Below are 27897 nucleotides of genomic sequence, written 5' to 3'. Positions count from 1 at the left end.
ACTGAAAAGTAGTCATGAATTGCAGTTTCATTTTGAACAATGTCGTTTTCCCCACACACGACCAATAATATAGCAAATGATTTGGGGGCAGTCAATTGAATATTGCTTGCTTAAGTTAATTTGTTGTTTTATTTTTTGTTTGTTTTTTCAAAACAAATACAAAGATCTTAAACCAAAATGGATCGCCTTTCTTCATATCAGGTTCAGCTGAGATGCACCATATTCTTATACACACCTGATTATCATGATCACAGACACAATCCCTCTTGAAGAACTTCTTGTTACTGATTCAGGACACAATAAACATACTTGAGCATTGCGGTTAGACAATGTGAGGGCACTCAGATTTGAATCTTTATTCAATAAATAATTTTTTTGACATACAGAATTGCAAATGTGAATGTGTTGGATTTTTTTTTTCTTAAAAAAGGCACTTAAAAATAATGACGAAATGTGTAACCTTTAAAAAGAAGAATAAAACTATCTATCTAGAACATTCCCTTACCACTGTTCTTTAAAAAAAAACAAACAAAAAAAACATTTCTGCTGCTGTTCAATGCATTTTTGATCGAGGCACCGCAATAAAGTTAGGTGGAATGCTAACATCTGGAAACAATCCATAATCTATACGTGAAACAAGGCCTTTCATTACCAGCAAATGTAGTTAGAAATAAGGCATATGAAAGTGTATTTGGCATTGCTGTGAGGAATTAAGGACCTGAGTTGGCTTTTAAATTAAGCGATTAAAACCTAGAGCCAAACAGTAACACTACTGTACACTGATGCCGTAAGAACTAGAAAGGCAGCTGGAGAAAATATATTTTCTAGAGCGTGAGGCGCATTTTTTTTTTTTTTAAATGATTGTTCAGATGGAGTGAGTCACTCAAAAAATGAAAGAAATAAAAATACAAAAACAAACACACTACTTCCCTCAAACTCTGTTCCGCAAACACTTGTATGGCTTTACACAGAACCCAAACATGCTACTTACACACATCATACATTTGAAGAATTACAATTCAGAGAGTGGCCACTCAGTCCGTAAAAAGGGACAATAGATTTTTTCTTCCCTGCATTTTCAAACACGGATTCATACCGCTCTACTTTACAATGTTTTTCAAGATTGACACCTTCATTTCTTGTCTATTAACATACAAGTTACCCTCAATAAAATAAAACAACTTAAAAACACTGATGGCTTGATGGTTTTATAAAAACACAAAAGACAAAAAGGCACACGTAGGCTACCTGTTACTTTGCCGTTGCTGCGGCGGAAAATCTACTAATCTGTTCAACGCGTTCGCTGAAGTTCCACACAGGCAAAAAAACAAAGAAATGAAAGAAAAACAAAATAAAAACCATAATTAAAAAAAAAAAAAAGAATAGAAAAAAAAAAAAGAAATCACGCATTTATACAGGCTGTACAGATTTAAGGAGATGCATAGAAAATAAAAACACGTTAGTATGACACAATGACATAGTGGCAAAATGCATTGCTATCGTTTGGTGACTACAACAACATAGACCACAAAAAGTGAGCAATATAAAAACCTTCCCCTCCCTCCCTCCAAGCCCGGCTGCTCAATACAGTGTTTTTGTTACAGTGAAGGCCCCGCTCCATCATTTGCCTTCGTACTTTGGATTGACGACAGTCGTAACAGCGCTTTTGTAGATCGGATTCTCACCCTGGAAAAAAAAGACGAAGAAACTAAATTGAGTTTGGGATGTCAAGTCGGCAGTTGGCCAAAGGAGTTGCAGCAAACAGTCAAAACATCACATGATTGAGTTTTACGGCGTTACAAATGCACGACGGTGACATTTGTCTCGAGTCAAACGGTGCAGTTAATGCGGAAACACATAAAGGATCAAATGTGTTACATGGATATAGCCTTTGGCTCTTGGTGTCTACTAATGTTATGATGTCGTCCTGTTCTGAATGCGTTTTAGTCGTCGTATATTCCTCAAACCGTTACTGTCATTTCTCATTCAATACAATCTGTGTTTGTGACGATTGGAAATACGACCTTACAGAGACCCTCCAAGAGAGGTGGTCTTCACCTGGTTGCAATTAACTCAGTCTTTTTGTGGTTTCAAAACTCAAAAAAAAAAAAAAAAAAAAAATCCCAGAGAAAAGTATCAGTTTCAAATCTTCCTGACTGACTCTGCAGTTTCAATGAACTATTGTTAGGAAAAACAATTTATATACATATTGATTTTAAAAAGGTATAAAAAATGAAATTTGAAGTTAAGCATGCTAATTTCATTTACCAAACTAAATTTAGGACCACTGCACTCTGCATGCAAGTAAACAAAGGCAGTCGGGGATACGACCTTTGACCTATAGTGCAGCGCCTTGATTCCCATAACTGGGATTCTGGAACTGGTTAATAGGGCTCTTGTAAATGGGGTTCCCTTGCTAATATGAAGACAGGAAAAGATGAAAATGAGAGAGGAATTAAGAAACAAAGAGCATCAGGAAAGGATATGCACAGAAAATGTTCCAGACATCAAATGTTAGACGGCAGAAAAGTACCTTTCTGTGCTAATGTTCCCAGTTTTTCCAATTTTGCGCCTTAATCTTGGCTGTTAAACATGTTCCATGTGTCGAGTTGGTGTGTTATTTTAACTGTCATTTTTATTTCATGGGGTTTAAATTTTGTTCCAAAGCACATGACCATCCTCAAGCTCTCCTGACAAAGATCTCAAACCCGTAGCAATGTCTCCTCAGTGCAAATGCAGTGTGAAATTATTCAGAATTTCAAAGTATTGCCAGGCACAGAGTTAATTTACATGGACTCTACTGTACCATAATAACAATAATTATAGCATTGTTGTCTCCTCGAAACAATCTGACAGTCTGGGCTAACACTTGATCATAGTTTGACTGCCATTCATGTTGAAACCTGCTATTAAAACATGATGGGACATCACACTGAGAAACCATGTCTGCACTTCATTGATGACACACTGATTATCTTTAAAATGCTGTTTGCATGAAGGAAGTTTAATACCAGCATTGTCTGATACTGTAATTTACTGTTATACGCAATTAATGGATATTCAGAAACCCCCGTGCCTTCATGTATTTTATTGTAAAGTTTCAGATTAAAACTTTTTGGAATGTTTTGATCAAAAAAAAGGGGTTCAGCAAAAACAATGAAATGGTCCCCTGTTGGTCTTAATTTGGGCTTCAGCTAAATTATTTAAGTGAGTATTATAAACCATTTCTTTTATTCCTAATATATGTAAATATTTTATCAGTGAGTTACGATGGCAGTGAATTGATACGGAAACAAAAGCGACAAGGAAAAATTTGAAGCCAATGACACGGAACTGTTGCTGTGACGCAAACACACCAGTGAGCAACAGCCAGATATCTTAGGTCCTGATTCATTGCCTTCTATGGCCAGGCAGTGGGACAGTGTGTACTGTAGGAGGCAGTGAAGAGACAAGATAGAGCAACGCAAAGGCTGAGGTTCAGCAAGGACAGACAAGCAGCAGCAGATGACATCATCCATTTAAGGGGCTTAAAAGAAAAAAAAAAAAACCTACTTGAAAGTTACGACACGTTTGGCCAAGCCATGACCCTCTGGTTTTGAAAGCGCGCCCAAATATTTCCGATGTGCGCTCTTTGCCGTTATTGAATTGTGCGGTCATGTTCGAAAGGCGATTTACTTCTAGTTTTCAATTTTTACAGATCAAATTATAACCCTTGGGGATGGGTTTTCTTGTGAAAATGTCATTTTATTTTATTACTAATCGGTGCAAAGGCTGGTGTTACTCACCGTGTCCCACTTTGCATTCATCTTCTCCTTCTCGAACTTGGCGAACTCCCTGCGATCGTGGATGATCATGAGCAGCTTCAGAATGAGCAGCAGGGCGAGACCAATCAGCACGATACCGGCCACCACCCCCACCACAATGGGAATGATGTCTGGTCCAGTCGGACATTCTAAAACACAAGTCATTTTACAATGAAAATCTGTCCGCAACATTACCAGGTTTTGTTCCTATATCTTTAATCATGTACATGAACCACAATGTGCAAGGATTTGTGGTTTGTTTGTTGGACGAAGCATTCAGAAGCAATGTTCCCTCTAAGCTGCGCAATTGCGCACTGCTCGCACACTCAGCGCACGGGAAAACCGATGCAGCGCATTGTATGTAACATTTTTTTCCTGTATCATTTTTAAGAATAATAACGACTTTATTTATCCCGAAAAAAATTGTTGTGCCAGAGTTTCAAGTAAAACATAACAATAATAGGTAATAGTAGGATGGAGGGAGAATAAGAAATGCAATAAAATATAAAGTGTCAAAGTTAAGGCTATCAAGTGTTTTAAGGTCTTCAAAAGTACAAAGAATTGAATATTCCCTTCGGCTGAAGGGCTGTGATACGATGCGATTACGCTACGCAGCTGATCATGGCATTGACAGTACTTGCACACGTGCTCTGCCCTTATGTGCTATATATCAATAACAGTGTGGCTGAGTTAAGTGATGCTAATGCTAACATGCTTATCATGGCGAAACGAGGGACAGTGAATGTGATCCGTCCACACACCAAACCCAAGGGAAGAAGAACTACAGTTCGTTTAAGTTGGAATGGCTGTCGTAGTACGTGCAAATAGAAGAACAAGCGGTGAAACTGGGTGAGATTTTTTCTTTTTCCAGGGAAAAAGGTTTGCTCTGCAAAATATGCAGCGAAGCTAAAGTAGTTAGCGAGTTTTCTGATGGAAACATATGGAGTAAATGGAAGCTATGACTCCAGGTGTGATACTGATGTGTTGCCACAGCGTGCACATCTAATGTGCACAGTGGTCTGTGGTATGCACAGACATATGAAAAATTAGAGGGAACATTGCTCAGAAGCATTTTAGACACTTAACACAAAAGGTAAAACACTCCTCGAGACGGGCAGAGAGATACTACCGTTTCGAACAATATTCCAACATTTCTCGTGAGGTATGTGTTTGCTTTCCTGTCAAATCAAGTCTTCCACTCATGGATCTCAGATTCACACTTGTCAAAACGAGAGGATTCACGTACCCAACACTTCCACGACGTACACCTCTTTGGTGTCATTCCTGATGGCGTACGTGTAGTAGAACCAGCAGTCCTTCTCATCCCGCTCCTTGCAGTGGGTCAGGGGGAAGCTTTGGTCGGTGGGCTGCGGGAGCTTTTCGCGGTCTTTCACGGTGATCAGCTGGAAGTAGTTGCACTCGCTCTCGCACGTATCCTTTTTCTCGCCAGCCTTGAAAGCCCGACACTGAACACAATCTCTGCGGGGACAAAGCCAAGGTCATTCATTTGCCAGCGCACCTGGTTTTACAATCTTCAAAACAGTCTGGTCTGGTGTACCGAGGTTTAAAACTAGCTTGACTTTGCTCAAAAGCTGCTATGCATCCTCGTAAATAAACGATTACCTCTGCAATGAAGAAACTCAATGAAATTCAATTGTGTTCAACAACAACAACTAAGCAACATGAACATATGATGAACTCATGTGCTTGGTTAGCCACAAACTAATTGAGCACTTTCAGTGTGGGAAGCAAAGTAAACATTTAATTGTACAGGAAAACATGTTTCCCTTTTCCCTACAGACGACATTAAACGCTGTGAATCGTTTGCAACATAAATGTTTTCAGTTTCGCGGCAATCGATTTCAGAAAGACACCTCCCATAGGGCAGTACTTGTACTTGTTTCATGGGAGCGAGACCAAATACACGACAGATTCGGTCTCAAAGAAAGCTGAAATTACTGGCGACAGAAATGTGTTGATTCTACTTCCACATAGATTAGAGACAGGCGATCAGAAGACGGGTGTCGTTTCCAGCTCTGGTCACACAAACGGCTGAGTTGAAAATAAGAGTGCTGAAAATATTCCAACTCTTAAAACCACATCAGTGTGGAACTACAGGCATCTGGGATGTGATTTTTAATTATCGCTGTCAGAGAAAAAAAGGGAGACATAATCTATGCAGCCTCTTCACATTATTTCCACCTGGTGTGACTGAAGGGACTCTTTCTGCAAGCCTGACAATCTCCAGCAGCATGAAGTTAAGGTTTGTTCAAAACTAACAGTTCAGAGCACAAGACTACAGGGGGTTGGAGAATTAAGAGAAGGGCTAGAAAACAACAGTATTAAACAACTGTAAAATACAATTTACTAAATGTCTAAATCTGAAGAAAGTTAATGGTCTGCTGAAGGAGTACTTTTTGGTTTTGAATGATTTTCAGTTCGGCAAAATGTTCACTTTTTCTGCAGAATTTTCAGGAAACTATTACTAATCTCATTTAAAATGGCAAGAGTAAACCGTCAATTAGACTGTCAAAGTCAGCCACTTTTAAGAGTAAAATTGTATTTATTCAAAGGGAGCAAAAAATAAATAAAATCTCAACTAAAGGAGTTCTTCGTAAGGCTGACACATCTCTGCCAATATCTCCATATCCGTGATGTTCTGTACAGGTTCTGACGCGTCCTCCTGATCGTCTTCTTAATACCGTGGCATTCAGTTGTTCCGCCTTAAATAAGGACGCAGTGTTTTCTCAGACGATCTACTACCCACAGCAGGTCAAGCATTATGAAGACCGTGACGACGGTTCACACAGAGGGGCGTTGACCGGTGAAAAAAAAATCAAAAACAAAACAAAACATGGGTCTTGAAGCTTAAACAGGAAAAAGAAAGAAAAGCCGTCACGAAAGCGTCGGACTCACTTGTGCTCCGTGCACACGCCGGGGCACGTCGGGCAGATCTCACAGGTGGGACCTTGGAACTTGTGGTTGGTGCATTTGCAGACGCCGCAGTCGCAGGTGCCCCGTCCGTTGCAAATCTGGCCGTTTTTGGCGAGGCAGGTGGCGGTGTTCAGGGAGCAGTCGCACGCGCTTCCCGTGTAGTTTGCGTCACAGATGCACACCCTGCACTCGCAGCGCCCGTGGCCTGGCGGGGGAAAACCACGGCTCAACGAAAAGGTCGCGGGGAGGAAACGTCTCCCTTAGGACTGCGGTTTCCTCGATCCTCACCTCCGCAGAGCTTGTTGTTGGAGCGGTCGCAGTTGAAGTTGTCGCACTCGCAGTACTTGCCGCTGTAAACCTCCGCCGGGTTCTCCCTCTTGTTGCATTCGCAGGTGCCGCACACACAGTCGCCGGTGTTGCTACAGATGTCCGTGCCGTTGTCCTTCCGGCAGTTGGCGTCCAGGTCTTCGGTCCGCACTTCGTCTTTGCTGCACTCACAAAGACGTCCGATTCGTCCCTCGTTACACCTGAATTACAAAAAGGGAAATGAATTTCGATTAAATACATACAATGTTCGGGGGGGGGGGGGGGGGGCACGTCTATAATTGTTTTCTTGGTGGCAATAGAATTATCAAGGCTGGTTCCGTGAATGTCATTTTTCAGGAGTCGTCCTCTTCTGCTTTTGGATTTTCCCTTCAGGGGTCGCCAATTTATATTTTATTGTATTTCTTATTCTCCCTCCTTCCTACTATTATCTATTACTGTTATGTTTTTGCTTGAAACTCTGGCACAACAATTTCCTTCGGGATAAATAAAGTTGTTCTCATCTTATCTCAATCAACCTTCTCGATCTAACCCTATTCTCTATCTTTTTTTCAAAGTGATCCTGTATTTTTAGGGACCAAAGTTTGTCGAAAGCCATGTAAGATAAGCAGTTGAGTTTGGGATCCATTTCCTTTCCTTTTTAATTCCTCTTCCCTCAGCCGCAGGGAATCTTCAAATCTTTGTACTAAAGACCTTAAAACACTGATAGCCCTAACCTTGACACTTTATAGTTTATTGTATTTCTTATTCTCCCGCCTTCCTACTATTATCTATTATTGTTATGTTTTTGCTTGAAACTCTGGCACAACAATTTCCTTCGGGATAAATAAAGTTGTTCTGCTCCCAGTAAACTGGCTCAAACCTCACCCACCTACCCTGGACCAGCGGCGTCAGAGGCTTAAGGATGGAAACTGCATGGACTTCAGACAGACCTATATCTTGACAAATGGGCACCCATTAAAAAATATTTGGAGAGTTGAAGATATTATCTCTATTTGACTGAGTTAGATGTTTTTTTTGTTTTTTGTTTTTTTTTTATTTGTTTTTGTGTTTTTTTTTATTTTTATTTTTTATTTTCTTTTATTTTTTTTTCTTTTATTTTTTTTATTTTTATTTTATTTTTTGCTTGCTAGTGGGGAAATAAGTGACCTATAAAGAATATTGTATAATGTGTATCTTGTTATGAGGTTTTGTAAGAATGTGTGTGACTCTGTTAAGGAACCTGTTCTTCTAAATGTTCGAAAAAAAACAAACAAATAAAGTTGTTCTCGTCTCATCTCATCTCTTTCTGTCCCCCTTGCAGATTTTTTGTCCCTCCCAATTTAGCGTCCATCCCCGATGTCATGCTTACTTGCAGGCTCCACACTCAAAGGTTCCCTTCCCCTCGTTGCATTTCTCGCTGTTTGGTACACCTTCAGCCGCGCACTGACAGTCGCAGATGAAATTCAGCACCACCTCCACCTCCTCCGTGAAGCCCAGGGGTTTGATCTTTATGGTCTCAGAACTGCCGTGCAGCGGACACTTCTCGGTTTCGATGGAAATCTTAAAGTGCACCTGTGAATCGGAGCGTGTTTAACATCTTTCGGACAATACTTTAATTTCAGCGAGCGATACTTTGCATTTTCCACCTCCTTTTTATAATCACTATTAAATAATGACCGGATCTACCTCGTCTCCAATGGAGATGTTGGAGCATTTCCTGCCGTTCTCTCCTGTTCCCTCCACTCCGTTCTTACAGATGGATTTGTAAGTTATGGACACTCCTTCTGGCAGCCGGCTGTTTTCCAAAATGACTTCAGATGACAAAGACTAAGAAAAAGAGGAGAGAAAGCGTCACATTATAACATCAGTGAACGTCATATGTGAAACTTCATTTCTTAAGATACTTAAACTGGTATCGTGGTATTACAATCACAGTTGAATCATTCAAAAAAGAAAAAAGGGAACAGAATAAAAGTACATGAGTTCAATTTTTGGGGGATGAGAGAAAACAGAAGAGGAACACTGTCTTTTAGATATTAATGGGTATCTGCAGATAACTGAGAAAAGAGACACCAGGTGTACTTTGATAATTGTCTTAGTTACAGAATCACATTACGATGTCGTTATTGATGTACTACAAAGTTGATAATAAAATTTCACACCGGTGTCTGAAAACCAGGATTTCTCTGACATTTTGATTGCACTTGTTAAGATTGGGCAACAACTTTGATGGAAATTCTCCTATTTGTCCCCATCCCTGTGAATAAATGATTTCTAACTGTGTCCTACTCATGCTTCTTCTCGTTTTTACAGCATTTTGATGAAAAGCAAGCATAATAATAAAGTTATCGCGATTAATAAGTGAATACCAATATAGATGGCATAAGTTTTTCCAAATGCATGCTGGAACAATCACCAAAATCATGGTGAAATCACTAATTTCCAATTAATTTATGGTTTCGACTATGCAGGAAGTCTAACTATGGAAGACTCTGCATTGTGATGATTTTAGTGGAGCTGCGTAAAAAATGTAGTGTCAACAGTTTTCCATCTTGAAACATTCTCTGGATAGCTTCAATCGTTGTTATTTTTCTGCAGTGAGTGAATTTTTCAGTTTAGAGAAATTATAGCACAGAGTCCTCGGAGTCGTACAAAGACACTTGAGTTAATAACAGGCCACTGCCAGTACAATATGAACTAAAAGTATCTGTAATATATTCATGAGGCAACAGCTACGGAATTTGGTTGGACTCACATTGTAAGCATCGATAATGAGTTTGATCACGTTGCTGGAGTTGGACGACAGCGTGCCAACTGCAGATTTGGGAATGAGGTTTTTTAGTTCCTGTAGCAGATAAGAGGAGATGTAATGTCAGCAAAATGAAAAGTCACAGAGTATTTTTAAATTAATGTGACAGGAGAAATAATTCAATGGCTCAAGGTTTACCTTGTAAACAGGCTGGAACTCCTGTGTGACGGCAAAGATGGTCTGAATGTTGTGGTCACTCAGCTTCTGGACTAAGTGTGCGATGGAGGGGTAGTCCTGTCCGATGCCACCAAAGAACAAACACTGTGTTAATGTGTTGCTTCATAGCATTGTCAATTTTTTTTCAGTGCAGAAAAATTAACACTGAGATCATTTTGCTTTATACATGCCAACAGACGTAACCGCTCGGTTAGGTTTGTGTTTAAGAAACAACCTATCGATATGCTAAGTAATTAGCTTAGCTCTAAATCTAATCTATCCTCAATTCTGTGATAAATTATTTCCAAATTCATCGAGTACTTCACCAATTAAAGGAAACGAATAGTACCATTTAGAAATGACAAAATTAGCCAAACCTCATTTTGGAAAGACATTGAAAAATTAAAAATAAATGATAGAAAAAGAAATTTGACCAAAAAAAAACAAAGACATGATACTAAGCAAATGGCTAGATTGTGCTGAAGAAATTATACAAGAAAATGTTGACGTTCACAAGAAAATAACCGGGGTTTTTAAGCATTTCAATGACACATCAAAGAGCTTATGAAGATTTCCTGGATGCAGCCTTGTGTCGAATAAATAAAATAGTGATATGTATAAAATGCAAATCAGTAAGGCAATTTAAAAAGTCTCCTTACATAGTAGTGACTCATTGTGTACATATTATTCTCCAGATGACATTTCCCATCATTGGGAAGGACAATGCCACCCAGTTTTCCGTCCCCGGCGAAGTGGAAACCGGCATCGGTGGAAAACACCAGCAGGCGAGTCACGTTCCTCCAACCAATTTGCTCCTGGACAGCAGAGACAAAAAAAAAAATAAAACCTCATTAATATTTCACATACGTAGAAAGCACTACCCCTTTACAGGATGCATTGACGGGGTGAAATGGCGGCGTGTCTTACCTCACACACCGCCACCTGCATGATGGCATCAAAACCCCCCTCCGGAGAGTCCAGGTTGCCGGAGATCTGCTGCTGACTGACGAGCCGATTGAACTCGTCCCCCTGGTTGGTCAGCTTCAGGACGTTCTTGTAGCTGAACGGGCTGGTGCAGTTCTGGTTCCCTGAGCAGGGGTTACGCAGCCTGGCCGGCGTGGTGCTGATGTAAGGCATGACTGTTTTCTCCACGAAGGAGCCGAACCCTGAAGTCCAGGGTAAAAGAAAAATGCATTTATTATTATTTCTTTATTTACAGTTAAAAGAAAAACACAGATTTTGGGGTGACTTTGGGTTTTCCTTACCAATTCTAAAATCAGAGGTGATCCCCTGCATTTCCCTCATAAGGTCAGTGCCAAGATTCTTGACGTTCTCCAAATCGTCTTGCATAGAAAAGGACAGGTCCATAAGGTAGTAGAGGTCGATGGGGTAATCCTCAGCACGCTTGAACTTCAGGTCAAAAGTTTGGGGCTCACCTGAGAGAGAGAGAGAAAAAGATCCCATTACAATGCAACATCAAGTCTCCTTTTTCAACTTGATTGCGATGCAGTAACGGAGTCCTTTTTTTCATGCTTAACAACCAAAATAAGTGAAATGGAGACATTCTTGAGTATATACATACTGTATGTAGACCGTGAAAAAAAAAGGTTCATTAGTCAAAGACGTATAAAAGCCCCTGATAGCTTTGTCAGTATTAATATATGGTATTATATTTTAAAATATCTCATCTTCTTCTTCTTTGGGCTTTTCCCTTCAGGTGTCACCACAGCGAGTCCACTTTCTCCATCTAACCCTCTTCTCTGGATCCTCCTCTCTCACACCAACTACCTTCATATCTTCTCTCACGACGTCCATAAATCTTCTCTTTGGTCTTCCTCCAGACCTCTTGCCTGGCAGCTCCAATTCCAGCATCCGTCTACCAATATATTCTCTATCCCTCCTCTGTCCATGACCCAACCATCTCAGTCTGGCTTCTCTGACCTTCACTCCAAAACATCTAACATGTGCTGTTCCTCTGATGGACTCATTCCTGATCCTCTCCATCCTGGTCACTCCCAAAGAGAACCTCAACATCTTCATCTCTGCAACCTCAAGTTCTGCCTGCTGTCTTTTGGTCATTGGAACAGTTTCTAGTCCAAACGTCATCGCTGGTCTCACCACTGTCTCGTACACCTTTCCTTTTATTCTGGCTGATGTTCTTCCATCTCTTGGTACCCCTGACACTTTTCTCCACCCATTCCAACCTGCTTGGACCGTCTCTTCACCTCTTTTCCATACTCTCCTGCGCTCTGGACTATTGTAGGCCGTTAAACAAAATTCAAACATTTCAATCCAGGGACGACATTTCAGCCATGATTCACCACACATGTGGCAAGCAGGAGAACTGAAGAAGCTCTTTTAATGAGGCAAAATGTCCTCAAGAAACTAAACATGCCCGGTTGCAACGACAAGAACCACGACTGGGGCGACAGAGAGCCTCCACAGACACAAGATCACACAGATGATGCAGACCTACATCAAGACCAGGCTGAAAACAGCAAGATTTTATGTCGATGTCCTGAAAAAAGTCGAGAAGGACGCCTTTAACCCCCACGTATTAATGGATGTTCCAGGAATTATACAGAGACTACTGCTGGATAACAGGGTAAAAAAATTAAATACTTTTACATTGTTGATATGGGCTTATTTATTGGGACTCCTATAGAAATAGTGATTTTTGTGACAGGAGGTCATTTTTACCAGAACGGAGAGTCAAGGTGAGTTTCTGGGGTTGGATCTGGGTGATCTGCTCAGGCTTCAATTTCTCTGCCACGTCCTTCTTGCGGTTGGTGACAGCTTTGTTCTTGTTGATGGTGATTTTCCCACGGGGGTTTTCAATTTTGGTTTCATTACACTTTCGGGATTTCAGGGAGTCGAGATCGTCGCAGCGGGCGGATTTCGACTCTCCCACGGAGAGAAAGTCCTGCAAAGAAGCGAGAAACATCACGTGAGGAATTTCTTTTCCCAGGCGTACATTAGCTTTAGAACACAAGATTTTAATGGAATTCCAAATATATTGTTCCTTTAAATGCAGCTTTTATGGATTCTCCTCTAAGGCAGACATGGCCGACAAAGTAAACATGAAGAATTCAGTCAGAAGTACAGTGTGTTGACGAGCGTTTCGCGGATTTCATGAAAACAATCTGTTGCATACAGAGGATCTCAACGCTGCAGATGATTCTTTTTCCAGGAGCTACGACACGGCTGAGTATGTCATGGAATCTATGACCATCTTAATGTGCACGCTAAGTCAATTCGGTTCTCGGGTCAACCCACTTCCCCTTGAAAATACTGTCTATTTCAAACCCAGTGTTTAAAGGTAGGATGGGGATAAGGAGAAACAGATGACTGCAATTGGATGCACATGATGTCCCACAAGACACGGTGGAGGAGATGTTGAGATAATGAACTCTGCGGGGAAAAAAAAGCACCGTGACCTCATGCTTTTTTTCAACCACATGACACACAGAAGAATTTCTTTTCTTCTCCATCAGTTTCTATGCACGAGATAAGGCCAAGTTGGAGACGCCTACTGCTTTGAAAAATGTTCAAAATATAAAGAGGCAAGCCGTGCGAAAGGGTTGGCAGACAAAACACACACTTTTTATTAATGGAGAAACTCAGGCTGATTTCTAGAAGTACTTCTTTCAGGCCGGAGCTGAAATCAGCAGTGCTTAATAATCCCTTTTCGAAGGATTTTGCAAACATTTTGCAGTTCAGACATTTCACATTACCTAGGAAAAAGGCACACAATCAGACCTGGCTGTGCTAGTTGTTACAAGTAGGTCACTGTTCCAGGAGCTCAAGCGAGGAAATCAGTCAGCTATTTTAAAGACTTATGCAGGCAAGATGTAACAGGAATGTCGCTCCGTCTGCACACAAATTACGTTCGAATGTTCAGTTCACCAACAATTTGTTTTTTTTTTCATTAGGAGCTCCTTGAAATTTTAATCAGTCACGATAAGCCCCTTAGCTAGGTCTTTCTTGGAGCTAGATATGGAGCACTTGGGATAAAGCATAGAAAAAAAAAAAAAAAAGAGACATTCTTCCTTCAAATGCTGAATTACTGGCTCACTTCAAACTTGTGCTGCCTTCAGAAATAATTACTACACATGTGGAGAGGTGACTTCAGTTTTCCAAAACCCCAACCAAAATATTTTTATTGTTGCTGGAGTTTGTGGCAAAAGACACTAACGGTGATGCAACGTGAGCTCTTCATTCCCCGTGTAAATGATAACGTGCAGATTAAAGATATTTACAAATGCTTTGTCAGACATCACAACTAAAAATTCTAATCACAGAGTGACGTGCATAAAGTTTTATTTTCATGCTTGTGCAACTACATTCCACGGGGTCAAACAAGTCTCTCGCACGCATGTACTTTTTCATCTGACAAGCTATAACCTGCTGAATCCTGCGATCATTTTTATCCCATCGGCCCAAAACATCAATATATTAGTATTTAGTCAAAGAAATCTGCTCAGCTCGATGTTGGACCTTATTTATTGCAGTGCAGAAATTCACAAAACAAATAAACGGCGGAGTTCCTTCCTCTGGTTTGTTTGTGTGAGAATATGAATCCTTAATGAACATGAAGAACATTAATTTAAGAACCATGGTGATTAGGATTAGACCTACCTCATCTGCACACCAGCCACATTTTTCAGAAACCTGGATGCATTCCCCACATGACTGTGCGTTGGCATTTATGCATTTGTTTCCCTCTGAAAGAAACAAAACCAATTCCATTGGATTTGAGTTGATGAGAAAGAAAAAAAAAAAATTTCAGTAGTTGACCATCTCCATTGCCGTTTGGTTTTTGGCTTTAACTCCCAAACGCAATTCTAAGAGCGGAGTCGCGCTGAGAAAAGCTTTCGGCATTTCACCAACTAATGACTTCATCTTGTAAAAAGAAAAGAAAAAAAAAAAAAAGAATCCCACACAAGTATGGAAAAGATTCAAACTGCTGTAAAATTTTAATGGAACAACTGAGAAACTGAAATTACATTTGTCATTTTTGTGTTCATTCTCTTCTGCACCATAGTAATGTAATAGAACAAAGTTTATCATCAGGAAATAAGAAACGACGTTAGAATGACGAGTTGAAACGATTAGGAAGCGTAAAAAATGTTAACTAGAGTTTTCTTACCCTTTTGTACCCTGCCGCTCACCAGCGCCGTCGCTAATGCCGCTATCAAAAGGAACTGTAGATCCATCTAGAGACAAGAAGTTATAATAACTTAATGCTTTGAGCAAAAGTCAAGCAACATGAAAGGGACGGATGAATAGGCCCCGTAGATCTGCGTGTTTCTTTTTATTACGCTGTCATTTTCGGGAGAGGTAAATAATAAATGAGCGATATAATCGGATGCCTGTCACTTGCGTCACGATGAGCTATAAAAAGGGTGTGTTTGTGTATCACTAATGTGACTCCTCTTTCAAGTAGCCCATTGACTTGAACGTGTCACACAGCTCTCAGTCCAGGGATGAGTAACACATGAAATATTTTAATGGTAACATAAAATAGAATAGTAACACAAACATTACTATTTGTGGCTTGCGATGTCAATACCAGACTGCGACGATTCGATTAAGATATGGATCTGAGCTGAAATTGTTTTTGATCACCAAGTGGTTTTCAAAAAATGCTAACATGACCATTTAATATCTTTAAAGGCTGCAGTTTCAACTACCATCTGATTTTCAACTTAAAAATGTCTGTTGCACATTAAATTGATCTCCCTGATGTTTACCTGACAACCGCAGCAGCTCGTTCACACTATTCAATGACAGTAAAGTCAGGGGTTCAAATGATCAAGAAAACAGTTTAATACTTGTTTAAAAAAAAAATAAAGTGTAAGACGATGTAATACAATGTTTTTCCATTGTAAGAATGGCTCGATCCTCACGCCATTTAGCTTTTCTGAAGCAACGGAATGGCTCTTGGTTTAGTCTTTTCCAAAAATGGCAGACAATTCTTGACTTCAATCCACTTCCATCTATTCATCAGCACCACTCAACACAATACCACATATTTGCTTTCTTACTTCAGTTTGACAGGGCTTTTGCTTTCACGGTCCAACATGAGGATTGCCACTTTTCTCCATGTGGTTTATTATTAGACTCCTAAAGAGGGTAACAGGCAGAAAAGGGGAAACAACGGAGACGTCTGGAGGAGAGCGGCCATGTTTAGGGATCAGACGCTTGGTCTCTAAGTAAATTGGAATTGCGACTCCAATAGGATCATTATGTAGTCAGCTGGTGTTGTCAAAGTTGAAAAACTGAACAAGATCAGAGTATATGAGGCTTCCTTTTTGGATCGCATTACGAGACATACATACCAAGCGATGTAGAGATAAATAATCGTGTATCTGATAGAATATTTGCTGATCGGTGTACAAGCAAGGAGGTTTTGTGCAAAGCGCAGTCTCGGAAAAGAAAAATAAAGGCAAAGGAGAAAAAAACAGATGGTGCATGTGTCTGTCCATATATGGTAAGGCCAGATCATGACTCTTCATGAATCCAAGCCATTCCACAAAGCTCGAGTGACACACTTCCTGGGCTGCCCGCCCTATTCTCATTCTTGTAAACAGTGAGTCTGCCTGTCCCTGTGAGATCCAAAGATAAAATAAACCAGCGCTGGCAGAGGCTAAAACAACAGTTTTGACCCAAAATAGGTGACCGCCGCTCGATATGCATTCAGATGAGCGAGATGCTGGAAATCCACGTCCCGCAGGAGCTCTGCGGACGCTCAACGGGAGGCTGCACTTTCGGCGTGGGGAACGGGCATCCACAAAGTCACCACATCCTTTGAAAATGGGATAGATTTACCTCCTCAAATGTGCGTTTCCTAAAAGTAGATTAGATCATCGTCGTGCTGCGAGGAGGGGGAAACAAGATTATAGTCTACAGCCTCATATCTGTGCTGGTGCCATATTTAGGCGATGAGAAAGCTCCTGATGATACCATCTGACCTGATATCATCTTCTGGGACACGACGGCTAAAACCGCAAAGAAAACATATGCGGCAAAACCCTCCGAAGAAAAAGCTCAAACTAATTCTCATTTAAGAAATTCATCGCATTTACATATATTGAACTACGATCTTAAAATAAATGATAACTATTTCACATTTTGCATTTTTCACAAATAAATTGCTTTTCACAAAGGTTATGATACAAATAATGAATCACCATATCGTTGTTTGATCAACTGTGAGCAAAATAACAGTCAAAATACTTTAGAAAATTGAATTCAACACCACCCGCAAAGCCTTTCTACACGTCTCGGGCTCCTCCCGACATTCCTGCAGTCCAGCTTTGTTTGGGGTCTTCTTCCCTTACGGCGCTACAAATTGCAGGGTGTTGACAGAGTGAGAACCACATCGGGCCTCCAGTCACTTTGAGCCACAGACCGTCGAACTGAGATTAACTGGGGAATCTATTAACCTTTGGACAAAACAACTGAGGCACAAATTCACCTTGCAGTTGTTTTATTGCCTTTATCTCAATTTCAAGACAAGTTTAATGAAATATATGTTCACGGCCTCCTCAACTCCGCTCGGCCTGACAGACACAACAGATATGGCTTAATGGGTGTTGATGATTGGAAAAGGAGACAAGACATAAACGTCACGTCTTCCAAGCCTCCACCATTACAGTGGATAAGAGAAGATAGCAAAGTAGACCAGAAAGAGATCTTCTCCACAACTGCTCCACGTATCTGTGAAGGTGGCTTCAGCAGAGAGAGGGTTCACGACAATCACTGTCATAGAAGCAAATATATGGCTTTTGAGCCGGGAAAAAACACTAGAGCACTTTGGTAAGGACGTTGCGATGTTTTACAGGGAACTAAGAAAGCGGTGAGCGATACTTGGAAAAAAGGGAAGCTCTGAATCAAAGGAGAATGATTTCTTTTGAAAAATGACTCCTAACCTCAGAAAACACCACTGAATAAAGGTTACATTTTTGTTAGAAATTATATTCGGTAACATTAATTTTTTTGGACCTTAAAACTTGGTTGGTCTCTTTTCCGTAAATTATTCTTTGCACTTTTACCCATGGAGAATGAACCATGAACAGTCGGTAGGTACTTTAGCAGCACTCTGCCAGCAGTTAAAGGATCAGTATCTTGCTAAAAGACGGGAAGAGCTCGGGAATAAAACTCTCGATTTTTCCATTCCAAGGCTGCTCTTTTCACCTGAGCCATGTCGTCCCTAAACCTAGCATTGTGTTCAAAAACAACAAACTCTTTATGTCAAAATACATTGTCACATTGCAGCAGGACTTCTACTGAAACTGGATGCATTTCAAAAGAAGTCTCTGATGCGAGCATGAGCAAATGTCTGATGCATATGTGGGAAAATGCTAAATGAAATACACAGAAATAGCTATTTTATCACCTTGTGGATTTCAAAGTGCATTACAATGTTGTTGGTTGGTTTTTTTTTTTGTTTTTTTTTCATATTCACACATCCAACAGTACGTGCAGAAAAAGCATCAATTTACCGCACATGTGAAACCACATACTTCCTGGCTGGTAACCAAAGTAAATAATGACGATGTATGAATTCATAACAGTTGACGGGCCGTGTAAAAGTGGCAGATGACGATGGCTCATGAGTACCGGCAGCGACATCATCGAAGGCCTAATATTTAGAGTAACATGACTACAAACCCAAGTGAAACTTGACTTTGTATGGTCAACGCACAGGACAAGAAGCAACGCATGCTTTAGGTCTTTACAAAGTGCTATTTCATTTACCCTTCTTGAGATACAAGCACAAAAAATTAAGTTCTGGGATGTTTCTGTGGCTAACACGAGAGAGAAAGAGTACATAAAATTCAAAGATATGTTTATGTTTGTTTGGATAATATTAAATATTCTTGCTAATACCCTGGCAGAGTTCCATTCAAGAAATCCTGCCTGTGCAGGCGGTGCAACCGATCCCAACTAGATCCAGGTCCATTCAGCCGAGTCAGGCCACCGAGCAGCAAAATGAATGCCATCTGCATGGAAGAGCTTTTCACCTCGTCCTCCTGCACAACCACAACAGCAAGTCTTTTCTTTCCTGTGTCATGAACTCCTGTACTGCAACCAGGCCTTTTCACCCCTCCGACTTTTAAAATAAGGAAACACTGGAGACAGCATCTGCTGCAAAATGTATTTGCTTTTATTTTTACTTCTCTTACACGTTTACTTCCTTTTCTGTGTTTTTAGTCAAAGAGCGACATCTGTAAATAACATTTCATCCTCATATACATGCATTTTTTTACTTCTCATTTTTTGTTTACTCTCGTGTAACGGTGTGCACTGCATGTTTTTCAGCCTCTGCCTAACAGAATATTGATCGGGATCAATAAAATATCTATCTGAATAGACAAGATATTCTAAAAGGAGGTAAAAAAAATATATTTCTGTTCGTGTTTTCTGTGCACACAACCACAGCTTTGAAATATTACATCTGGGGTAGTGCAGGCATTGCATAAAATAACTGGAGCCTAGCGCCATATTTATAGTGTCCAATAATTGGGATCGTTTTAACCGGATATATAACTGGGTCATATCAACATTACCATCACTAGTCACATACTTAGTTTTCCTAGATATTTAGAACATATGCCTCTGCAGTGAAATGCTTATTATTTATTGTTTTTTGTTTTGGTCTTATCTAGCGTCACTGTGGACAGCAGAGCACATATTACATTAGACATTTTCAGACCGTAAACATGACAATAAACGCTTCCAATCTAGACACTTGAACACATACACAACACGAGTATCAAACAATTTGTCAATAACTTTCAGAGTAAGGGCAGCTTCTTGATGTGTGTTCAATGAGTTAATCATTTACATAAAATGAAAATCATCACCCGCCTTTTATCATAGTCACTGGATGTAAATGCAAGTCATTTAAGGACTGAAAACGGTGTTGCATAAAATCCAATTCTGAGCATCTTAATCAGACACTTCAGAGGTGCTTCAATAAACCAGGTTCAATAAATCCCGTAAGAGCGTCCTCTCGGTCGGATTCGCTGTTGTCTGGCAGAGAAGAGGCTCCTCTAAAGATCTGACCGCCGTGACATTCACTCAATGACATTCCTTCTCAAGCGGCTCCGAGAGACGAGGAACGAGTCAAAGTGACTGCGAATCTTGTTTCAAAGGGCCAATTGATGAGGAGTCACGTTGCACATCAAGACGCACGAGTCAAAATATGACTTTAGCTAGAATATATACATATCATTAACCAAAAATTGAACATATACTGTCTCTGTAACTTGGTCGTTTCTGAATGTGTTTGTTGATGCAAATGAGGGGAAACCAAGCAATGTTATAGCGGTATATGCCAGAGACACATAATCCAAATATAACATTTTATACATTGTGTAATCATCTGAAAACAGTGGAGGAATCAGGGATCTGGAATAAATGAATGAATTGAAAGAAAAAGACTGCGGGGAAAATTACTTAAATATTAAGCTGAAGGGGAAATATTGCTTGGCCTAATTTGAGACCGTAAATAACGGTAAAACTTTTCACTTTATCAAAAGCAACAAAAAAAACATTACGATGTAATCTTTTAAGCTAATACTGTAGGAAATCTGAGAGGATGAAAAAGAATGGTGGTGTTTAGCTCCACAGAGTCCCCATCCAATAAATACCTAGTGAGTTTTTTTTTTTTATTTTGAATGACCATCAGACTTTTCTCAAAATGTCATTTGCAATATTTCACATCAATAAAATGGACTGGTCATTAAAGTGTTAAATAAACCACTATAAAACACATGAAAAACTATCCTAATCACCTAGTGCCACTTTACCATCGTGTACAACATTGACGACATCTGTGTAGAAATCCCTTTTAACAAGAAAACAACTTTATGTTTGACTTCAACCAGATGTGGGATTGCGGACGCAAACAGGAGAGGATCATGAGCGCTGAGACTCCGGCGTCGCCGGGGGTAACCACTACATCTTTGTTCACCTCTTCCTGCTGTCACCAGCCACCATTGTTTCATTGACCCAGCAAAATCTGGGGGAAGAGACGAGCTCTCTCTCCCTGCTGAATAAGGAATATAATATCTAATTCTGTCCATTTGAATCCAGAGAAACATTATGCGGCGTGTGATTATCAACTGCTGCTACAAAATTACTTCTTGCGTTCCCAATTGCCAATTTTCCCAACTGGTGTTTCCATTAGTCAAGTAATAGTGACATCTCATAATTGCCAGAGATGTGCGCTATTTTAATCTAATTTGAATATTATCTATAAGGCCGATAACCGTATTTTCTATCATGAACTATCTGCTTGTTCAACATTTTAACATACATTTGTACTGTCTACGCTTGGGCATACATTATTGCCTGTTAAAGATCATAATTTTAGATTTTGTTTTTTCTATTAGGAGTGAGGTCACAACATGCTGTGCTAATTTGCTCATTGTCTTTTCAGTAAAATTATTTCTACATTTTCTGTGAAATGAGTAATGTCTAGGTAAAACACTTGGGGAATTGGAAAAATGCCTGAAATTCAACCAATGCAAATGTCTTATGGTTATCTGAATCAAAAAGTAATCTGCTAATGCTACTGTTTGTATCTATGCATCCAGAAGACACTGTTAAACAGCCATGACATTTGCAAGTTAAACACCTAAAATGTCTTCAAAACCATGGTTAACCACTGCATGCATCCTGCTTCCTCTTGCATTGGACCGTTTCAAACACAGGCCGGGTTCTAAGCTCATGAAAGACTCGAAATGGATCACCTTTTTGTCCAGTTCACCTGAATGGTTGCTATGCTTTCACACAGTATATCTTAAGTATCGCTAAGCCAAAAATAATCATTCTATTTCTAATTTAACAGGCCTGTTACAATGTTCATTCATGAACTGAACAATGAGACCATTGTATCACAAAATCTGCAATGCTGTACGTTTTTTTTTTTTTTTTTTTTTTTCAAAACTAAAAAAAATGTAAGTTTACGGTCCACATTTAAGGTCCCTGTTCACCGCAGAAAAGAGCCTCATATTATGATGGTATTTATAATTTCCATGTCTTCAGCCATTACTTGCAATTCATATCTTCACTCCAAATTAGTTTGTCACTGACCATTCGCTGAATGTGTTTCACTGCGGTTACTTATTTAATTTTCAGTTTGACAACAAAGTGATGATACTGGGGTCACCCGGTGGTCCTCACCAATAAGCCATGTGCCCTTCCCCCAACCACGGTTGTCAGCCAGCCAGCATTCAGGCTCCCACCCAGTGCAGAAAGTCACAAAGCAATCTTGATGCATTAGGTGCCCGACCACTCAGCTGGACCCTGCATCCATTTCCTTAATTAAAACACACCCATGCACCATTTTCCTCAGCCTCCTGAAAGATAAGGAAATGTTTTCAATTCAAGCAGCAAACCCTGCATGTCAGAGAGGAATCCAGCTTCCCCCTCTGTGTATTATGTCCACATAAATGCCTGTTTACCACTATCGCTGGATTTGTTCAAATGTTATTCCAGACTCTATGTCATGATTTTGAGACTAAGGTTTAGAAGGTAAAGCGCTTTGACCTCAAATCTTAATTTTGCATGCAAGATGATTTAACAATGTTTTATCCAACAGTAACTTCTTAGTGTCCCTGATATTTTGAAACATCCAGCCATATGAAACATTATATCACTGCTCTGGATCACACAGTCCCCCAACATAGCAGTTATTGCAGTGACTAATGTATCTGAAATAATTAAGTTATGGAAGTTATAAATATGTACAAGATCAGTTTAGCTGTATTCTCAGTGATGTATTAAAGGCTACAAACAGATCAGTCTAGTGATAATGAGATAATCCATCACCATTTTTTTCCTAAGAATTTTATATATAGGTATGAACAATGTATACACTGTTAAATATAAAACATCATTTTAATTTGTAAACCCAGACATAGGGCATTGTTGAAAACATTGTTTTTAGCAACATTTTAACAGTACCTTGATGTTTCTGAAAATATGCATATAAATCTGATTTTGTGTCTTAGACCATTGCAGTGTGCCATTACAACTAGCTAAGGTTTACATTAAAATCAGGAAAGCAGGGCAAATCATTTTTTACCCTTACCATTTGAATTGTGGGATCAATTACCTTTATTTCACTCATCTTTTCAATGTATGTGTATGTCTTGAGACATAATGCTTAATTATAGCTCCTAGTTCAACTGATGAAATGTAACTGAGACATCTCAGTTATCAAGATTTCAGATGATTCACAGTCAGCCAGGAAAATACATACAAATGCTTAACATAGCGTTACATCTGACAAACCTGATGAATTATAGAAGTTGTATTTATCATTTCAATCTCATAATGCTGAATAACAACTGCTATCCAAAGGTTATGTGGGATAGCAAAATGTCCACAAACCTAGACATTTGTTTTCTCAGGAGGGGATTCCAATCTCATTCCCCTTCCCAGAGACGTGATGACATAACAGATTCCATCTCGGCAAGCATCCTACCACATTATGGAAAAAGACCCAACGCAAGTAAAGTTCACTTTTTCCATTCCTCTAAAGCCTTCGTCCAGAGTTCACCTGGTCATTTTGATGGGGAGTGGTCATAGCAGCAACTTACTTACTGTCCAATCAGTGGCTCACAAAAATTAAATACATTTTTAAAATATAATCAGGACATAGAGTTTTCTGAGAACTACAAATTGTTTGAAATATAGCAGCATGACCTCAAACTCTGATGAAAACAAGCAATGGCGTAAAAACAGTTATTTCTTTTACACTCATCAAGTCATTACAGGTCAAATAAAAAGCACAGCTTCTCTTCCAGACAGGGAGAAATAAAACGTGTTTGAGAGTGGTGGTTCTTCAGTTTTTCGGAAAAATGTTATCAAATTTAGCCAGGATCATAGAAATTGGCACAGAGAGCATGGCTTTTGTGACCATATATATAAATTTCAATATAAATATTGAAATTATGATTTCAGAACATACAAAGCCAGGCATTACTTTGATTAAACCCTTGCAACACATCCCTTGCATTTTATCTTAAGCTATCAAGAACAAGCCCTGTCATCGACGACTTCCCTTTAACCCGGCAGAGGCTCGGTGTTGAGTAACACTGGATGAACCTTCACACTGTGGGACACTCCTAGCTGCTACGAGAACACCGGAGTCAGAGCATGAACATCACACAGCAGTCTAACTAAAGGAAGTGAGTCAATGATCTACAGGGAGACAGCTCTGATCTATAGCATCTAAAATCACAAGACCTTTCTGTACACTATCTGAAATAAAGTGACCTCTACTACATCAAAAAAGTGTGCCGCCACACCACGACGGAGACACCGTTGCTATGTAATTAGCATGCTGAATAATTCTCAACCCATGTCACCATGTGGCTTTTGCAGCCACAACTTAGTAAGCAGCTATTACTTTAACCAAACAAGCTTTGCCCTAAGTTGCACAGCACAGAAAAAACACAACGCCTCGAGCTACGATTCCTTTACTGGAAGTGAGTGAGGCAGACAAGACCGAACTAGTCGGATATGCATACTGCACAGTCAACAGTCCTGGAGTCTAAGAGCTGCAGGCCAGGGTTAACAAGATGTCTTGGTTAACCAAACACGGCCCACTTTAAGACATCTTGGTCTTAATTCATCATTAGCCATGTTATACACAGATTAGGATGTTATTGTTACAATATTGTCTTGAGTGAGACCACAGCGGTTTGGTTTTGCTGCAATGAGTTGTACCTTTGTTCATGAGTACTTTCTTCATTGTTTAAGACCTCCAACCTTTCAGACAACAAATTATTGCTTTTTTCCCCCATACATTCACAACAACAAACATTTGGTGCATCTTCAAAAGATACTGCACCAAAATGCTTCGGTATTAAAAGTTGCTATTTCTAGGATCCTAGCCAGTCAGTGATTTCAATCACAAAACAAACAGCGGGTTAATCCATGATGAAGTCAACACACTCTAACTTTGTAAATATATTTAAAACAAATACATACAAATCCCAAGTACTAACAACAAGGTAAATTTGAGAAAATTGGAGAACCAGACAGAAAAACGTTATTACAATATTCACATGCGAAATCACAATGTAGCTACACGACTTTGACTAAACTGAAGTAACAAAGAGACCCATCATGACTATATACTGGTCCTGTTACATCCACATTGTGTTGTAACACACTCTACTAAAGTTTATGTTTTCAACTCTCCAAATGCGATCGCGTGGTGTCTTTCTCAACCAATGCATAGTTTTTGCACCTGCAAATTTCCCTTTTGGTATTTGTAGCATCCTCATTTCGCTGTGATCGGGATGCTCGGTAGAAAGTTGCCAAGTGCCCCAAAACTATATCTTGTTCCAGGAAAAGTTGTTTCAAATGAGCTAACTAGCTAGCTGGTCTATGGAGACAATGTCATTTAAGTAGCATCCAAATAAACCAATGGATGCACTATAGAGAAGATCAAGCTGACTTCATCTAGATAATTTGCTTGTGAACTGCTGGATTTTGAGACAGGAGATTGTAATAGATCGCGGATTAGTGGTCAGTGATCAGGCAATAACTGCTAAAATAGGTCAGAATCGTAGCAGTAAGTAGGACTGAGCTAAATCAGCTAGTTTCTTAGCTTAACATGGGCAATGTACCTCAAAAAAAGTTTCCTTTTCTCTCAAAAGCCCCAGGGTATAAATTAAAGAAACGAGTGTCTTAGTGGGAGAGAGAGACAAAAAGAAACGCTATAAAGAAAGGTTTTCATTGACAATGAAACTTTTTACCAGCCACTAAAAGGAAATACTTGAGAAAAGTGACTCACTAAGTAAGAACATTGTTACGTGATGCTAGTGACGCTAGTTGCTTAGCATGCTACCTCCAGTAGGTATTTGACAAAAAGCCAAATTGCCATTCCATGATCTCTTGACCAATTTAGTCAAGAACAAAAGTTTCTATTCTGAGATTAATGAATATATTTGCTTAATATACCTACTAATACAAAAGCCTCCGAAAGTTCAGTGTTCCAAATAAGCGACACTAAAAAGGGGGCCACCTCAAACTAATCACCAGGAACCACGGAGAAACACAAGTTTTAAAGACATTGAATTTAAAAAAAAAAAAAAAAAACGACTGATCGGGTCGGTAAAATTATTAATTATGACTTTATCGATAAGAATGAATGTGTCGTTACATTCTCCTCACTTTCTGCCCTATTTGGGCACACAAAGCGTCTCACTGGCCTACTTTCTCCAACCAAGCCCAAAATCAGATTTGACTGATGAGAATGCTTGAGATTTTACATCCAACTATCCCGACGGCTGTCGCATTAAAAGAAATTTTAAACATTTAAAACACAACCGATCCACAATCGGAGACAGAATCGGTCTTTCGCCCGTTAGCTGCAGTTCATCCACACCCAAAGTTTAGCCCGAAGACAAACATTCTTCCTGCCCTCTTTTAGTCGCCGTTCACATGGAAAGCAGTTCTTAAATCTGGACAATGTAAGTTAAAAACAAACAAACACTTACCTTACACTGACGCTTTTACCGATCAGTAGAGTCACAATAACATCTGCCACCAAAAAAATTGATCTTTGTTTCACGGAATAATACAAATGACGGCGTCGAAAACAAGCTAATACAGAGGGTTTGCTTTGTTTAAGCTAACTAGCCGCGCCGCTCCGACGTGCTAGTTTAAACCAAAAAAAAAAACTGCTACTTTTAAAACAGCTTATTCAACTACACTGATTCATGACGACTATTCGATGGGGGAAACAGTGGAAATGGCCCACGACTCAGGAAGTGTGGCCGCAGATGTCCGTGCAGCTTTGCACACTGAATGTGGGGATTGTGGAAAAAATCTCCCCTGGTTGTTATCAAGATCCCGCCCACGCAGGAGTGGGAGGTCCACGGAAACCCTGCAAACGTCCGAATGCTGAACCCGTCCACGCCTCCTGTTACTCAACTACCGTGTATACATATATATATATATATGCATGGATCTTCACTCTTTTTATTATTGTGTTAACTAACTTATGATACCTGTAAAGGTGCACAAGACAGGGGTGAGACCAGAGATGGTGTATTTTGGCTAGCTCAGGTTTAGCAAAGTAACAAAGTCAGGGATAACTTTTAACTCAGGATAACACGCTGATAATGTCACATATCAAACATACCATTGTACAGAGATTCAACAATGCTGTTCTCTAACACGGAACCACGAGAACCGCCCAAGTGATTCTCAGATGACTCTGCCATCGTGGGCTGCATCAACGGAGGCCAGGAGGAAACAAAGGACCCACCTGGATCCGGTCACCATCAGGGGTACAGAAGTGGACATTGTGGACACCTACAAATACCTGGGTGTCCACTTGGACAATAAACTGGACTGGACCTTGAACACCAATGCCATCTTGAAGAAGGGTCAGAGCCGCCTGTTCTTCCTCAGGAGGCTCAGATCTTTCAACGTCTGCAGGACCATGCTGCAGATGTTTTACCACTCGGTGGTGTCCAGCGCCATCTTCTACGCTGTTGTGTGCTGGGCAGCAGGATCAGGACAGGTGACGCTAACAGACTCAACAAGCTCATCAGGAGAGCTGGATCTGTCCTGGGAGTGGAGCTGGAGTCTGTGGTGCAGGTGTCAGAGAAGCTCCTCAGCATCATGGACAACGTCCATCACCCCCTGCATGGACACTGACGTCCTGTCAGAGCTCTTTCAGTCGTAGACTGATACCACCAAGGAGCTCCACTGAACGCCACAGGAGGTCTTTCCTACCTGAGGCTATCAGACTTTTTAATTCCTCTTCCTTCAGCCGCAGGGAATCTTCAAATCTTTGTTGTTAACAGTTAACAGTTAAGACAATTTATATCTCATTGTATTTCTTAT

At 40.0% G+C, this 27897-nt stretch overlaps 2 protein-coding genes across 3 annotated transcripts; one reads left to right on the top strand and one right to left on the bottom strand.

The window, feature by feature from the left end:
- Nucleotides 1-332: 332 nt before the first annotated feature.
- On the bottom strand, nt 333-26845 carry LOC147230047 (integrin beta-1-like). 2 transcript variants are annotated; one of them, XM_086153166.1, is made up of 17 exons: nt 26541-26845; nt 15158-15224; nt 14647-14732; nt 12709-12931; nt 11274-11444; nt 10936-11174; nt 10668-10823; nt 9991-10086; nt 9799-9888; nt 8730-8870; nt 8413-8615; nt 7026-7264; nt 6720-6942; nt 5050-5282; nt 3786-3952; nt 2332-2416; nt 1572-1686 (listed from the first exon to the last, which is right to left on the bottom strand). In XM_086153166.1, exons 2-16 carry the CDS (start codon nt 15222-15224, stop codon nt 2339-2341), a joined length of 2412 nt encoding a protein of 803 aa, XP_086009292.1. In that variant the 5' UTR covers nt 26541-26845; the 3' UTR covers nt 1572-1686; nt 2332-2338. The 2 variants fall into 2 exon arrangements, with proteins under 2 accessions (XP_086009293.1, XP_086009292.1); XM_086153167.1 differs by lacking the exon at nt 2332-2416 and having other exon boundaries at nt 333-1686.
- Nucleotides 26389-27852, top strand: LOC147230046 (uncharacterized). The gene is made up of 2 exons (XM_086153168.1): nt 26389-26513; nt 27198-27852. The coding sequence occupies exon 2, from the start codon at nt 27257-27259 to the stop codon at nt 27734-27736; it is 480 nt and encodes a 159-aa protein (XP_086009294.1). The 5' UTR covers nt 26389-26513; nt 27198-27256; the 3' UTR covers nt 27737-27852.
- The last annotated feature ends 45 nt before the right edge of the window (nt 27853-27897 follow it).

The sequence above is a fragment of the Fistularia commersonii genome, chromosome 10 (assembly GCF_037954325.1).
Source record: "Fistularia commersonii isolate RoL2024-O1a breed Wild chromosome 10, RoL_Fcom_v1.0, whole genome shotgun sequence".
NCBI classification, from domain to species: domain Eukaryota; kingdom Metazoa; phylum Chordata; class Actinopteri; order Syngnathiformes; family Fistulariidae; genus Fistularia; species Fistularia commersonii.
The sequence above is the reverse complement of the archived record's forward strand: the minus strand, read 5'-3'. Positions and strand labels throughout refer to the sequence as shown.